Consider the following 17,500-nt stretch of genomic DNA (forward strand, 5'->3'; position numbering starts at 1 on the left):
GCGCAAAACTTTTTTTCCAAAACGTCCCTCAAAAAGAAAGCTCCCCAAAGATAAAAACCCTCATAAAAGACATGCTGCTTCATAGCAAATCCAAATGGAAAACTATATAAATTATAAATTTCATACAAAAAAAAGGGAAAATAAAATAATGCAGGAGAATGAAACAAAAGGCAAAGGAAACTGCAGGAAATCCATCACCTCCTACGAAACCCCTTAAATTGGCATCCCTCTCATTACAAGAAGGAGAGGAGCTTTTCAAAACCCATCCCAAGTTGAGACAACTGTACAGCTTATTATTATCACTTGGAGGTTGGAAGCATTTCGCCCCAAGTACAATAGAGAAGCAATGCAGTCAGCAGCCACAGCAGCAGCTACAACTTCAACAACAAGTGGTGCCAGAAGCGCCATGGCAAACAACCCTTTTCAAATTCTCAAAACGGAAAGGAGGCAAAACAAAAGCAGCTCGAAATAAACGTAAATGCAATGCAATACATCATTGCTACTCCTGCGAGCATTTTTTTCCGCGTCTTTTTTCGATTGGGTTGCAAAGCCATGGCAGCTTTGTTGGAGGGAAAATGCTAAAGGCATCAAAAAACGCTAAAAAAAAACGATTCAGCGAGGCAACTACAGAGAACGAGCGAGCACAACATTATATGGACATGGTGGGAAATAAAGTAAATTGCATAATAATAAGGACACAACAAGGACAAATTTTTCAGTTCAGTATAATTTTTGGGAGGGATTTTAAATTGAGGAAATTTCGAAAAGTTTGTGGTATTGGGAGAAAAAATCAATAATGCGATTACAATGTATAACAAATGAAGTTTTTTACTCAACGCCATAGAAGAGGGGTATATAAACAAGCTGTTGCTCAATGATGAAAATTCCACTTTTTATAGCCGAATCCAAACGGCTTGTTGTTTGATGATAACTCAGAGAGCTGGCAAATGTCGCCAGCATTTGTGAGGGAAAACCCACCGCAGAACAAATTGTAATTCTCGAACTAAAGTGTTAACCTTTTAAGATGAGCTGCAAGAATTCGGCATACTAGATTGCAAGTCATTCTAGGACGAAAACAATGGACCATGTTTATATTGTTATCGCTCTAGAAAAGAGGAGGGGAGAAAAAAATTTTGTTCGTCCAGCCTAAATCCATATACGGTCCGCTGTAGCTACGAATGTCAAGGGTTCTAACAAAACTCTAAATCGGTTCTTTGCCTGATATAGCTGCCATATAAACTGATCTCGTATCTTGACTTCTTGGGACTCTAGAGAGCGCTAACTTTTATACGACGTGGCTGAAATTTTGCGCGAATTGTTTTGTTTGAACTAACAACAACTATGCCAAATATGCTCTAAATCGGTTCATTACCTGATATAGCTCCCATATAAACCGATCTCCTGATTTTACTTCTTACGGCCCTGGAAGCCGCAATTTTTATCCAATTGGCTGAAATTTTACACGTCTTGTTTGGTTATGACTTCCAACAACTGTGCTAGGTACGGTCTAAAACGGCTTATAACTTGATATATATAGCTCCCATTAAAAACCATCTCCCGATATGACTTCTTAAGCCCTTACAAGCCGCCATTTTTGTCCAATTTGGCCGGTCTCTAGATCATCCTTGTTCGGTTCATAGAATCTTTAATTTTTGCAGGTTTGACAGAAGTTTGATATGTAACATAAAAGTATGCCCTTAAACTTAATTTATTTTGTCGAAGGGCCGTCCGAATTTAGCACGCTTTTACTTGTTATACCCATGTTATATCCACCATAGGATGGGGGTATACTAATTTCGTTATTCTGTTTGTAACGCCTTGAAATATTCGTCTAAGACCCCATAAAGTATATATTTTCTTGATCGTCATGACATTTTAAGTTGAACTGGCCATGTCCGTCCGTCTGTACGTCCGCCTGTCCATCCTTCTGTCCGTCCGTCTGTCCATCCGTCTGTCTGTCCGTCCGTCAGTCTGTCGAAAGCATGCTAAATTACGAAGGAGTAAAGCTAGCCGCTTGAAATTTTGCACAAATACTTTTTATTAGTGTAGGTCAGTTCTGATTATAAATGGGCTATATTAGTCCACGTTTTGATATAGCTGCCATATGAACCGATCTGGGATCTTGACTTCTTGAGCCGCTAGATCGCACAATTATTATCCGATTTGGATGAAATTTTGCATGAGATGTTTTATTATGACTTCCAATAACTGTGCTGAGTATGGTTAAATTCGGTCCATAACCTGATATAGCTGTCATATAAACCTATCTGGGGTCTTGACTTCTTGAGCCACTAGGGGGCGCAATTATTATCCGATTTCGCTGAAATTTTGCATGAGGTGTTTTGTTATGACTTTCAACATCTGCATTAAGAATGGTTCAAATCGGTCCATAACCTGATATAGCTGCCATACAAACCGATCTGGGGTTTTGACTTACTGAGCCACTAGAGGGCATAATTCCTATCCGATTTGGTTGAAATTTTGCATGAGGCGTTTTATTATGACTTTCAACAACATGATATAGCTGCCATATAAACCGATCTGGGATCTTGACTTCTTGAGCCACTAGGGGGCGCAATTATTATCAGATTTGGCTGAAATTTTGCATAAGGTGTTTTATTATCACTTTCAACAACTGTGCTAAGTATAGTTCAAATCGGTTCATAAACTGATATAGCTGCCATATAAACCGATCTTGGGTCTTGACTTCATGAGCCTTAAAGGGCGCAAGTTTAATCCGATTTGACTGAAATTTTGTTTAATGCTTATCTCATGACTCTTAACATACGTGTCGAATATGGCATGAATCGGTTTGTAGCCTAATACAACTGCCCTACAAAACGATCTCCCCAGTTTACTTCTTCAGCTCCTAAAGTGCGCAATTCTTACTAGAATTGGCTGAAATTTTACACAATGATATTGGAGACGATGGTGTCCAATATTCAGTTCAATTATGGTCCGAAATTAACCATATCTTGATATTGTTCCAATAACATAGCAATTCATTTCTTTTATCCTTTGTTTGCGTAAAAAGAGGTACCGTGGCAAGAGCTCGACAAATGCGATCCATGGTGGAGAACTTAGCACGCTTTGACTTGTATTTCATTAATCTGAGAACGAATATCACTACAATGAAAGGTTTTTTATTGATTACAGAAAAAATAAATCCAGACACACAAGCGGATCAGACACAGAAACAATCACGCCATAAGTGGACGTTTCGATGCTTGGTTAGGCCACAATCTTCTTCATATTTTCCCTGGGCCACCCATCTGCCGGCCCACAGTTCATAGCTTGCTTTTTCTGATATATATGCTTAGAACACACAAGGGAATTTCTGTGGAATCTAAGGTTACCACAACAAATTAACAACTGCCGCCCTCTGTGCAAAATCTCGCAATCTGTCAATTTCCAATCCAGTGACCTTCACCCTATTTTTGACTGAGCTAGTGTTTTTCTAGCATGTCATCATTCAAAATTTCAGAAAAATCGTCAAATAATTGCGGCCTCTGGAGTAATAAGGTCAGGTTTCAGACCTATTTGGACCATGCTCCACTTATTTCTCTACTACACTCAAATATACCCTTGTTGCAAAATTTAAGAACTGTTAATTCTAGCAATTTTTGTCCAACGAATATATGAAGAGCCAACATTGTGCGCAGTGCGCTCAAGGTTGTATTGCGACAAAATGCACGATATGTCTCAGTCATATCCCACCTAGTCTGTACTTGTCCATGATAGTACTTGAAGATGTTCTTTTTAATGACTCTCAGCGGGGTTCGTGTCTAGATTTTGTTCCTCTTAGGACCGGGGATATAAATTACAACTACTTCTTCCTTACAATTTCACAGAAACCTTAATCGAACTGAACTGTATTCGATTTTTATGCCAGAGAGTTGGACGTTTGATGTTGCTGATATGCTTTCCTTTTGGCCAGTATCTCCAACTGAAATATACTGCAAAACTCAGGAAGCATTAAAGAGGGCGTTACGAAAAATCACTCGAACTGACTCCACAGCTCTCCTCTTATACACCTTGGTGTCGTACACCATCGTTGTAGTCCAATCTACTCAGAAATTTTACCTCCAAAGGCTAATGGAAGATCATGGCGGAAGTGCAGTAGTCAGCGGCAGTATTCATATTCTTGATAAGAAAATATATCGGATTGTGTTGGTTGGTCTGGAAGGAAACATAGGCTATAGAATTTTTTGATATCGGGAAGGGAATGGACCATCCCCCTTCACCCAAAAGTGCTACCCAAAAATAAAAGTGGACCGATCGGGACAATATGGGATTCAAATGAAAGGTATTCAAGAGTAGAGTACGAATACGACGAAAATAATAAAAAATGGGTCCAAGTATCTGGGGGGCCGCCCCAGCCCCAAAACCCATTAATAAAAAGTTTATTTGACAATCAAGACAATATGGGACTCAAATGAAAGGTATTTCGAATTAGATTACGAATATGATCAGGAAGTAGGAATAGGCTTTATAATTTATTGATAACAAAGGGGGGCGGACCCTCCCGTTACCCCAAAAACACCACCCAAAATCTAAAGTGGACCGATAAGGACAATATGGGTATCAAATGAAAAGTATACGGGGGTAGATAACGAATCTGGCATACAAATTCATGTCGAAGTATAGGGGGTCACTCCGCCCCCACAAAAACGCCCAAAATGGGCACATTAGCCAATCATGGATATACGGGACTCGTTTTATTTGTTCCGTATAAACTGAAAAACAGCAGAACCGATTTTCTCGAAATTTTCGCATATTGTGTAGGTTTGGTCTGGAAGGAAACAAAGGCTATATAATTTTTCGGTAGCGGAAGGGGGACGGAACCTCCCCCTTATGCCAAAAACACAACCCAAAATCGAAAGTGAACCTATCGGGACAATATAGGTATCATATGAAAAGTATAGAAGAGTAGAATACGAATATGGTATTAAAATTTTAGTCTAAGTATCCATCGGTCCGCTCCAACCCCAAAACTCCCTCAAACAGACATATTAGATGTTCATTTCAATATGGGGCTCAAATGAAAGGTATTCGGAAGTAGATTTTGAGTCTGGCATACAAAATCAGATCGAAGCATAGGCGGTCACGCAACCCCTCGAAAACGCCATTAGACCCATTATGACTATATGACACTTGGCTGAACCGATTTTCTAAAAATTTTCATAGATTGTGTACGTGTGTCTGGACGGAAACATAGGCAATATAAATTTTAGATATCGGGAGGAGGCGGACCCTCGCCCTTACCCCAAAAACGCCACACATATTGGATGTTCATTTCAATATGGGGCTCAAGTGAAAGGTATTCAGGAGAAGATTTCGAATCTGGCATACAAAATCAAATCGAAGTAAAGGCAGTCACGCCACCCCTCAAAAACGTCATTAGACCCATTATGACAATATGATACTTGGCTGAACAGATTTTCTTAAAATATTCATAGATTATGTACGTTTGTCTGAAAGGAAATATAGGCTATATAATTTTTAGATATCGGGAGGAGGCGGACCCTCGCCCTTACCCCAAAAACGCCACTCATATCCGAAAGTGGTCCGATGGGCACAATAAGGGTATCAAATGAAAGGTATTGGAGACCAAAAAACGACTATGGTGTTAAAATTTGGGTCCAAGTACCCAGCGGGCCCCCCAACCCCAAAACTCCTCTAAACAGATATATTGGAAGTTTATGTCCATATGGTAAATTGTAAATTTTGCTCATGAACATTCCACTAAGGAACAGGAACAAATTTCTCACATGTCAATGAGTGCAGTCCGATTCAAGTTTAAGTTCAATGATAAGGGGCCTCCTTTTTGTAGCCGAGTCCGAACGGAGCGGGCCCGGTTTGGCTGGTATACATATATATGTTCTGCTCGAATTTCAATTCTCTTATGACAGTTAATATTAATAGGGAATTTTATCAAAGAGAAGGTAAATATTCATAGCTTTTTTCAACCTTGACAACAAACTGTTCACTGGGATCTATAATTACCTTTACTACTCTGTTATTGTTTGTTAATGCTGAAGTTTTGTTTTTTCTTCTACATTTTATTTCGCAATCTTTGTTATTTGTACATTAAAAGCAAGGGGGAAAATTTATTCTGCAGTTGATTTAAAAATGCATTCCGTTGGCGAGTTTTTTACGCTACATTCCAGGAAACTTATTTAAATCATAATTGCTTAAATAAAAAAAAACTAATTTTCTTTCAATCTCAAGGGGGCTGCCCTGAGGACAAAAACTGGAATGAAATCTTAATCGGATTTGATATGATTTCCCTTTTTTTGTTAAAAGATTAAAAACAAAGTTTGTCCTTGTTATACAGACAGTATTGAATTTTTTGCACAAAAATGTTACTTAAACAATTATTTTCTCATATTTTGGAAACAAAAAGAAAAAACAACCCCAGCATGCCGCCATTCCACTTTTCTTATTTCACATACCTTAGTAAAGTAGAGTTTGCTAAGAAAATGCAAAATGGAATGCAACGCACAACCCATTAGAAGTTCACAGCACAACTTCTGAGATAAATGTCTGGTAATATTTGAATGTCAATCTTAAGTGGCTCAGAAACAAAAGAGGAAAAGGACTCAAAAAAAATTTGCGTCCTTCAGGCAGTTAAAAGAACCGCTCACGCTGCTTGATAGGATAGAGAAACGATGAAAAATTTAAATATTTATTTAGTATTTAAAAACCAGTAAGGAAGGACAAAAGTCTGGCGGTGCCGTCTGTATAATAATCTACACCTACCCTATAAGTGGAATATGGCAGCTTTATCCAATTCTGAACAAATTTTAATGGACCTCGGCGGATGTTTTCAGATGGGTTATTAAACAATTCCTATCAAATTTCGAATAAATATGTTCAAACTGTAATTACTACGGTTGAGTAATGGCAACATTATTGCAAATTACCCCAAAATCTGATGAACATATAAAGGGTGATTTTTTTGAGGTTAGGATTTTCATGCATTAGTATTTGACAGATCACGTGGGATTTCAGACATGGTGTCAAAGAAAAAGATGCTCAGTATGCTTTGACATTTCATCATGAATAGACTTACTAACGAGCAACGCTTGCAAATCATTGAATTTTATTACCAAAATCAGTGTTCGGTTCGAAATGTGTTCAAATTTTGACAAATTTTGTAAACCTAACCGATTTCTATGAATTTCACCAGGAACTTTTAAAGTCATAAGAAAATCCCTCCTGCCTAATCACGAGAGAATCGCTTAACAAATGAGAACTTTATTGTTATATTTCTCAAAATCGGACGAACATATATATGGGCGCTATATCAAAATCTGAAGCGATTTCGATCAAACTTCTCAGATATTGTGGTAGTCGTACAGCAAGGCGTTGTGCAAAATTTTGGTAAGATTGATCGATAAATGCGCATGCAGTGGCTTTAGAAGTGTAAATCGGGCGATATATATATATGAGAGCTATATCTAAATCTGAACCGATTTCCATGAAATTCACCAGTAATGTCGAGAATCAAGAGAAAAACCTTCCTGCCAAATTTCGGGGAAATCGGTTAGCAAATGACCATTTTATTGCATTATTATTGCAAATCGAACGAATATATATATGAAAGCTATATCCAAATCTGAATCGATTTTTTTTTCAACTTCAATAGGCTTCGTCTATAGGCCGAAAAACATGTCTGTACCAAAATTTGAGACGATAAGAAGAAAACTGCGACCAGTACTTTGTACACAAATAAACATGGACAGACGGACGGACAGACAGACAGACGAACAGACAGCCTGGCAGACAGACGGACAGACAGACGGACAGACAGACAGACAGACAGGCGGACAAAGCTAATTCGAATCAGAAAGTGATTCTGAGTCGATCGGTATACTAAGCAATGGGTCTATCTCTCTTCCTTCTGGGTGTTACACACAAATGCACTAACTTATAATACCATGTACTACAGTAGTGGTGTAGGGTAGAAAACAAGGGAAGAACAAAAATTCGTATTCAACTTCAGAATTGTCTTTTCTGTTTCTTCATAAAAATTTTTATATCCACCACCGAAGGATGGGGGTTTATTCATTTTGTCATTCCGTTTGAAACACATCGAAATATCCATTTCCGACCCTATAAAGAATTGATCAGCGTAAAAATCTAAGTCGATCTAGACATGTCCATCTGTCTGTTGAAATCATTATACAGTCTTTAAAAATAGAAATATTGAGCTGAAACTTTGCCGAGATTAGTTTTTTGTCCATAAGCAGGTTAAGTTCGAAGATGGCCTATATCGGACTATATCTTGATATAGCCACCATATGGACCGATCCGCCGATTTATGTTCTTAGGCCCATAAAAGCCACATTTATTATCCAATTTTGCCAAAATTTGGGACAGTGAGTTGTGTTAGATCCTTCGTTAATTTGGCTCAGATCGGTCCAGATTTGGATATAGCTGCTATATAGACCTATTTCTCCATTTTAGATTTTGGGCCCATAAAAGGCGCATTTATTGTCTGATATCGCCGAAATTTGGGACAGTGAGTTAAGTTAAGCTCTCTGACATACTTCTGTGATATGACACAGATTGGTTCAGATTTGGATATAGCTGCCATATACACCGATCTCTCGGTTTTCGGGTTTGGGGCCATAAAAGGCGCATTTATTGTCCGATGTCGCTAAAATTTAAGACAGTGTGTTGTGTTAAGCCGCTCAACGTTCTTCTTTAATTTGTCCCAGATCGGTCCAGATTTGAATATGGCTGCCATATAGACCGATCCTCCGATTTAGGGTCTTTGGCCCATAAAAGCCACATTTATTATCCTATTTTGCTGAAATTAGGAACATTGAGTTGTGTTATGCCCTTCGACATTCTTTCTGCATTTTGACCTAGATCGGCCCAGATTTGGATATAGCTGCCATATAGACCAATCTCTCGATTTAAGGTTTTGGGCCCATAAATGCCACATTTATTATCCGATTTTGATGAAATTTGGGACAGTGAGTTATCTTAGGACCTTCGATATCTTTCTTCAATTTGGCCCTGATCGGTCCAGGTTTGGATATAGCTGTCATATAGAACGAACTTTCGATTTAAGGTTTTGGGCCCATAAAATGCGCACTTATTTTCCGATGTTGGCGAACTTAATGCTTTTTACTTTTTTTTTTAATTTTTATAAAATACAACACTAAAATAAACACATGCAGAGAACGAAGCAATTCACATGTTGTCACTGATAATGGTCTTGTGTGTTTCTTTGTCAAGACCCATGCTGGGTATGTGTCACTTTCCTATCTTTAGGATTTATCAAAAAAATGGCACAGAAAAGGATATACAAAACTTGAAACCCAAAAAAAAAAAAAAGAAATTCAGCATTTCTAATGTCTTCCTTTTTGTTTTTTTTTTTTTTTTATTTTTACAGGTAAATGTCAGCAACACTTGGACAATGCCACAGGAGGGTCTTAATGTCTTTTATCGCTTCTTTCGGGATCGGATATCATGGTTTGAGGCCGATGCTGTTTGTCAATTCCATCATGCCAATCTGGTGACAGGTAAATATGGCCATTGGTTTTTATTTGTTTTGTTTGTCTCGCTTTCTTGTTTTTTTTTTTCGGGGATTTTTTGTGCACATATCTCTATGTCGATATACACAGATGTGTTTTTTTTGGGCTATGTAAAAGGACAATTTCTGCAAGGAACAAAGGACGGCAGACAAATTAAACATGAAAGAAGACGATTTTTTAGTCCTGAGGCGATATTTGCTGTTTGCAAATGTCACTACCACACTCTCTTCAGAATAACACTGTGAGGGGAGAAGGCTCAAACTGTAGATACAGCATAAGGTCATTGAATTGTGATGGATTGGAAATTCTTTGTAATAATTGGCAATAATAAGGCTTAACAAGGAAAAGGGAAGAATGGAAAAATCATTGCCCCAAACAGGAGAACAAAATTATAAAACAAACCTGTAAGGAAAGGCAAAAGTCGCACAGGGCCGACTACATAATAACCTACGCCACCCAGACTTTAATTTCGTATACCTTATGAAATATGAAATAGAATCTTGTAAGATTTTTCTACGATAGGACCTAAATTGTGGGTACTGCAGCCTTAATGTACCATATCGAATGAAAGATATATGTCGGAGCAATATCTAAACCTGGACCGATTTTGACAAAATTTTATACACGTATTGGTACGTAAAATAAAATATAGTGTGCTAAATTTTGAAAAGATCGGACAAAAACTGTGGCTTCTAGAGCCTTAAATGGCCATATCGGATGAAAGATGTATATGGGAGCTATATTTTAATCTGGATCGATTTTGACAAAATTTTGTACACACATGAATTGGACCAAACTTGTGGCTTCTACAGCCCTAAAAGAGCATATCGGATGAAATATATATATGGACTTATATCCAAATTTGCTCCGATTTTGATGAAATTTGAGACACACATAAGGATGCTGAATAAAAGACCTTAAGTTTAATTTTGTACAGATCGGACCAAAACTATGGCTTCTGCAAGCTTTAAAGGCCATATCGGATGTAAGATATATATGGGGGCTATACCTAAATTTAGTCCGAATTTGACAAACTTTTGCACACATATCTGGACGTCGAATAAAACACCTTATGTCAAATTTTATAAAGATCGGACAAAAACTGTGGCTTCTACAGGTTTAAAAGCCCATATCGGACGAAAGATATATATGGGAGCTATATCTACATCTGAACCGATTTTTTTTCAAAATCAATAGCTTTCGACCAAAAAAGGGACTTGTGCAAAGTTTAATGACAATCGGACAACAAATACGACCTGTACCTTGATCACAAGAATACATGGACAGACAGACGGACATAGCTAAATCGTATCAGAAAGTGATTCTAAGCCGATCGGTATACTTATCAATGGCGCTTCTCCTTCTTAGCGTTGCAAACAAATGCACAAACTTATAATACCCCGTACTACAGTGGTGGCGTGGGGTATACAAATTTGATTGAGCCAGGCCTCAGTTTGAACCCACAACGTTCGGTTAACAACGAACGGTTGGCATCGTTCAGGCATCGTTCGATGCCATAAAAAACAAAACATATATATGACCTGGAATCAATTGTAGCCAGTAATCAGCTTGTTGTGCGCTCTAAAAACTATAAAGGAACCACTAAAAAGAAAATTTTAAGTTTGCAATTCCGTGCTACTCACAAATTCCTTAATTGTTTTCAATACCACTCCCCTAAGTTGGTTCATGTCTGATATTGTGTCTCCACCTAAGTGCCGGTATCTGTTAGAAGCTAAACCCGGGCAATAACAAGGGCAATGCTTCAACGTCTCATCATCTTCTCCACATGCCCTACACATGCTATCAATTGCCTCTCCGATTTTACATAAGTGAGCTCGTTTTCCTATGTGTGCCGTTATGATACTATGCAGATTTTGCCATCCTATGAGAAGGTGTTAATCTCCTTCTTATACTGCAAGACTGTTCGTGACCTTATCGTCCTGGTTGTGATTGCCCTTATGGCAATTTTACTGTCGGTAAAGATGTTCACACTCGACATCATAGCGTTAGCACCACACCACTTTACACATTCCGTGATCGCCCGGATTTCCGCCTGCAAGACCGTATTATGGTCAGGCAGTCTAAAACTGATCTTAGTCCTTGGGTTCTCAATGTAGACCTTGAGGCCCACTTTGTCCTCTTGCTTTGATCCATCCGTGTAACATGATCTTCCAGATGACAATTCTGGGGTTCCGTCCATCCAAGGCTGTGCTGCTGGCAGCAGTGCCTCGCACTCGATTTCAAGGTTTATTTCAGGTATCCGATCGGAAACCTCTTCCTTCCTTCCAGGTTTCCTATCGTCGCCTCGATTATATCGCGATGGTATGAGCTGCTCCCATCCTCAATCCATTCTCCCATCGCCTTAAGTCTCATAGCCGCAATGGCTGACTCACACCTAAACTGTATGTCTATGGGTCGAATGTCTATAATAGTCTCCAGTGCCCTAGTGGGCGTGGTCCTCATCGCTCCACCTATGCCAAGATTACTTGTTCTCTGAACCTGTTGTATGATCCTTATTTTTCACTTTTTTCCATCGCAGTCCACTAAACTACTTAGCGTAACTAAGTGACTACGTGACACTTACTTTCAAATATGGTCCGTTCTGGACCACATGTCTGCAGCGGTGTATCGCATTTGCGGTGCACCGCAATAATACTTGTCGTTTTGAGTCAACGCATCTAATGCAATCATTCAACTCCAATCAACATACACACCTTGTACAAACATAAAGATGATTTTGCTGTGGTAAACGAATGACGCATATGTTTAAATTACCATGACAAATACTTATGCCCATGTGTCTATTGTATATGCGGTGGTATGAAGAGTGTTAGCCAAAAACAACGTAATTGTTGTTTATAATATGAAAAAATCTCAAATAATTATGAAAATTTGTATTCAATATTAAAATATATATTTTTGTTAAAATAAATGGCCATTCTCACCGTTATAAAAGCAACACCGCAATATTTTGAGCTTCCAGTCAATGTGTTGTGTTGATGCGATGTTTGCGGTGTTTTCATTGCCGTCGTACATTCACTCATAACACTGCCGTGGGCATAGACGATGTTAAAAACATGAAGATAAATTTACAAAAATTCCTAAAATTGCCACCCATTTCATTTTGCTGAGCATATCCTGCATCACTTGCGGTGGCAATAGACCACCGCATTAATATGAGTGTATCGCAACTCAAAAAAATACCAGAGCTTGCAGTTTTCCGATAGGGTCCATATTCGGTACGAATGTCGGGGGTATAATACAAATTATATAGTTGCCCGGATTTTCGTCTGCCACTCGTGTTATGGTTAGGCAACCGGAAACCAAATTTCTTTTTTTCATGTTTTTGGCATTCAGAAAAATAAACCACATTTTTTTTTGAGGATTCATGTGTGATGATCTGCCAGCTACACTTGAGTACCGTCAACACAATACTGCGTTTCTGGTATCAGTGTTTTAGAGGCCAGCGCACAGTAGGAGAAAACCGAAAAAAATAGTAAAAAAACATGCTGTGTAAGAACGGGTAATGATATCTCCTTGAAATTTGAAATGGCTAGAGCTGAGGTGTTCAGATTCCAAGAAAAAACGAATAAATATATCTTAGAAATTATTTTTGAAAATGTCTAGGTAAAAATGTCCTCAAAAAACCAAAAATAAATTCTACCCGAATTTTGTTTCAAAAATTCCCAAAATACCTCTTTCAAGCAAAGACGATCTCAAAATCGTAATTTTTAGTAAATTTGCTGTGGAGGCTACAAATATTATTAGATGAAAAATATTTTTTTTAATGTATCATGTGCCCAATTGAGGGCTATGGGCTTTAGAAATTTTGAATTCGAGGGGCTATTTAAATATTTTAATTTGAAATATTACCTATTTTGAAGTACACATAGCACCCAACTTTAATGGGTGCAAATTCCACTTAAAACGCATATCAAATTTGCTCTCTTCACCAACAAAAAAGAAAAAAGTTAAGGTATTGAAGCAAGTTTTTTCGGTAAAGACTAATCAAGGAAAATACTTTTATTACGAAAAAATGCAAAAATTATATTTTTTTACATTTTTTTGACTTCTAAACTGTACAACATTTAACTGAATAATCAGATGTGGAAACTCGTCGCGGTACATTTTGTCACAAATCTAAATCATGTATAAAAGTAAAAATCGAACCACAAATGCCTTCGCAAATTGTAAAATACGAAGCAGGTCTCGGTAAAAATTGCACAAAAAAAATTTAAGTCAAATATCTCCGAAACCAGTGGAGGCGTTGTAGACCTCAAGCGGTAAAAAATTGCAAAATCGGACCATAAATGAAGATTTGGCAACCCGAACAATTTTTCGAAATACCGAGGTGACCAAATTCAGGGGCCTGCCAAAAGGCACTCAAACAGCCCAGGGCCTCGAAATTTTGCACACGATCTCGATAACATCTCAGCTCTAACGATTTCAAGACATATCTCTATCCGTTCTTAAACGGCTTATTTTTTACTAGTTTTTTTCGATTTTCTCCCACTGTGCAGCGTAGCGCAGAGGTAAGTTTGCCCGCTTTTGACGCTGGCCATCCATTGTGATACCACAGGAACAGGAGGAGGAAGATGCCTTCTAGATCCTACCATTGATCCATTCAGATCGCTTAAAAAAGCCCAACAACCTCTGCATATTCACATCCGCTAATTCATACAAGGCCTGAAAGTAATGAGAACCTAAATTGGAATTACTTCTGCCTGCTAGTGCGGCATAGACACAAAACAGGTGTTTTATAATCTCCTCTTCCTCGACGTTCCCACAGTTTCTGTAGAAGTCATTGTTTGCAACCTTCATTCTTTCATCACGTTTTCCGATCAGACAGTGACCTGTTCGTAATTTACCACCAGGCACTTAGTTTCCTCGTAAATCTGAATTTATTTATAGACCTGACTGGATGATGTTTGCACAAGTGGGAGTCTCCCTTGGCCCGATTGAACCCTCCCTTGTATGGGGTGGCCACTCAAACACAGCCCCAAAATTGAATATCACATTCGTTTCCTAATCCCAAATATGTTTCATTTGAGTTTCATATTGCCATGGTTGACCTATATATTCATTTAGCGGATTTTGAGGGTAGGGCGATATCCCCCGGCACCCCACCGCAAATGAAGTAAACTAGGGAGTACCATATTCCATATATTCCATATTCGACACGCTTGTTAATGAGGTCATGAGAGAAGCCATTGTACAAAATTTCAACCAAATCGGATAGGAATTGCTCCTTGCACAGGCTCAAGATGTCAAGACCGCAGATCGGTTTATATGGCAGCTATACCCGAATATGGAACGATTTGAACCATACTTAGCATATCAGCTGAACGTCATAACAAAAGGCCTCATGCAAAATTTCAGCTCAATAGGATAATAATTGTGCCCTCTAGTGGCTCAAGAAGTCAGGACCCCAGATCGGTTTATATGGCAGCTATATCAGGTTATTTACCGATTTGAACCATCCTCAGCACAGTTGTTGGAAATCACAATAAAACACCTCATGCAAAATTTCAGCCAAATCTGATAATAATTGTGCCCTCTAGTGGCTCAAGAAGTCAGGACCCCAGATCGGTTTATATGGCAGCTATATCAGGTTATGGACTGATTTGAACCATCCTTAGCACAGTTGTTGGAAGACACAATAAAACACCTCATGCAAAACTTCAGCCAAATCGGATAGTAATTGTGCCCTCTAGAGGCTCAAGAAGTCAAGGCCCCAGATCGGTTTATAAGGCAGCTATATCAGGTTATTTAAACTATTCTATGCTGCCATATAAAACGATCTTGGGTCTTGACTTCTTGAGCCCCTAGAGGGCGCAATTCTCGTCCGATTTGGCTGGAATTTTGCACGAGGTGTTTTGTTATGACTTCCAATAACTGTGCTAAGTATGGCGTAAATCGGTGCACAATCTGATTTAGCTGCCATATAACCCGATTTTGGATCTTGATTTTTGAGCCTCTAGAGGGCGCAATTCTCATCCGATTGGAATGAAATTTTGCACCGCGTGTTTTATTATGATATCCAATAACTGTGCTGAGTATGGTTGAAGTCGGTCCATGTTTCGTTATAGCTGTCATATAAACCGATCTTGGGTCTTGACTTCTTGAGCCTCTAGAGGGCGCAATTCTCATCGAATTTAACTGAAATTGTGCACTTAGTGTTTTAGTATCACTTGCAACAACTGCACTAAGTATGGTTCAAATGGGTTAATAATTTGGTATAGCTGTCATATAACCGATCTGGGGTCTTGACTTCTTGAGCCTCTAGAGGGCGCAATTCTCGTCCGATTTGGCTTAAATTTGGCATTAGGTGTTTTAGTATCACTTCCAACAACTGCACTAAGTATGGTTCAAATGGGTTAATAATCTGGTATAGCTGTCATATAAACCGATCTTGGGTCTTGACTTCTTGAGCCGCTAGAGGGCGCAATTCTCATCCGATTTAACTGAAATCGTGCGCTTAGTGTTTTAGTATCACTCCCAACAACTGCACTAAGTATGGTTCAAATGGGTTAATAATCTGGTATAGCTGTCATATAAACCAATCTTGGGTCTTGACTTCTTGAGCTTATATATGGCGCAATTCTTATCCGGTTTTGCTGAAATTTTGCACGTGGTGTTTTGATATCATTTCCAACAAATGGCCTTAGTAAGATTCAAATCGGTCCATGTTTCGATATAGGTGCAATATAAACCGATCTCGGGTCAAGACTTCTTGAGCCTCTAGAGGGCGCAATTCTCGTTCAATTTGACTGAAATTTTCCATGTTGTGTTTTGGTATCACTCCCAACAACTGCACTAAGTATGGTTCAAATGGGTTATTAATCTGGTATAGCTGTCATATAAACCGATCTTGGGTCTTGACTTCTTGAGCCTTTAGAGGGCGCAATTTTCGTCCGATTTGGCTGAAATTTGGCACGAGGTGTTTTGTTGCGACTTCCAATAACTGTGCTTAGTATGGCGTAAATCGGTACATAATCTGATTTAGCTGCCATATAAACCGATTTGGGATTTTGACTTCTTGAGCCTCTAGAGGGCGCAGTTCTCATCCTATTTAGCTGAAATTTTGTACAACGGCTTCCCTCATGACCTTCAACATACGTGTCTAATATGGTCTGAATCGATCAATAGCTTGATACAGCTCCCATTGAAACCAATATCTCCCAATTTTCCTTCTTAAGCCCTTACAAGGCGCAATTCTTATCCGGATGAACTGAAATATTACACAATGACTTCTACAATGTTTAGCATTCATTAATGGTCCGAATCGAACTATAACTTGATATAGCTCCAATAGCATAACAGTTCTTATTCAATATTCTTCGTTTGCCTAAAAAGATATACCGCGCATAGAATTCGACAAATGCGATCCATGGTGGAGGGTATATAAGATTCGGCCCGGCCAAACTTAGCACGCTCTTACTTGTTATGTTATAATTTGGGTAAATTTTATCGATTAATTTTATTTCTGTCCCACACACAGGGAAATAAACATGAGAAATATTTCTACATCTTTAACATGACAAGAAATCGCTCTCTGTGCCATAGTATTGACGTTAGAAACGGTATCACTTAAAATGTCAACATGCTTTATCCTTACTCATGGCCATACAAAAAAAAAATCAAAATCTCTTACACCCTATCTACCTTATGTGTGCCACATATGGTACATACATATAAGTGTTCATGTTTTCAGACATATTCATGAAGGCAGTGACACGACATAGCGTAACCAAAGTTTTAGACAACCAGAATCTCCAAAGCTCCTTGACACTGTCAAAAAACCTACATCATACTCATTTTCAAGCACACACACACACAAAAACAACAACCCAAAGACAGGTTGAGCTGCTATGGGTTTCTTATTCAGTATAGACACTCTAAGAACACCAAGATGAAGGATAGAAGATAAGAGCAACAAACATACATGT

The 17,500-nt window shown here is 38.6% G+C and overlaps 1 protein-coding gene across 1 annotated transcript in view; it reads left to right on the forward strand.

Moving 5' to 3' along the window:
- Nucleotides 1-17,500, forward strand: part of LOC106084297 (mucin-2) — a 210,682-nt gene that overhangs the window by 181,479 nt on the left and 11,703 nt on the right. The window contains exon 2 of the mRNA XM_059368174.1: nt 9,410-9,539. Coding sequence (XP_059224157.1) covers nt 9,410-9,539 — 130 coding nt within the window. The remainder of the gene's footprint in view (nt 1-9,409; nt 9,540-17,500) is intronic.

This window comes from Stomoxys calcitrans, chromosome 4, assembly GCF_963082655.1.
Source record: "Stomoxys calcitrans chromosome 4, idStoCalc2.1, whole genome shotgun sequence".
Taxonomy (NCBI): domain Eukaryota; kingdom Metazoa; phylum Arthropoda; class Insecta; order Diptera; family Muscidae; genus Stomoxys; species Stomoxys calcitrans.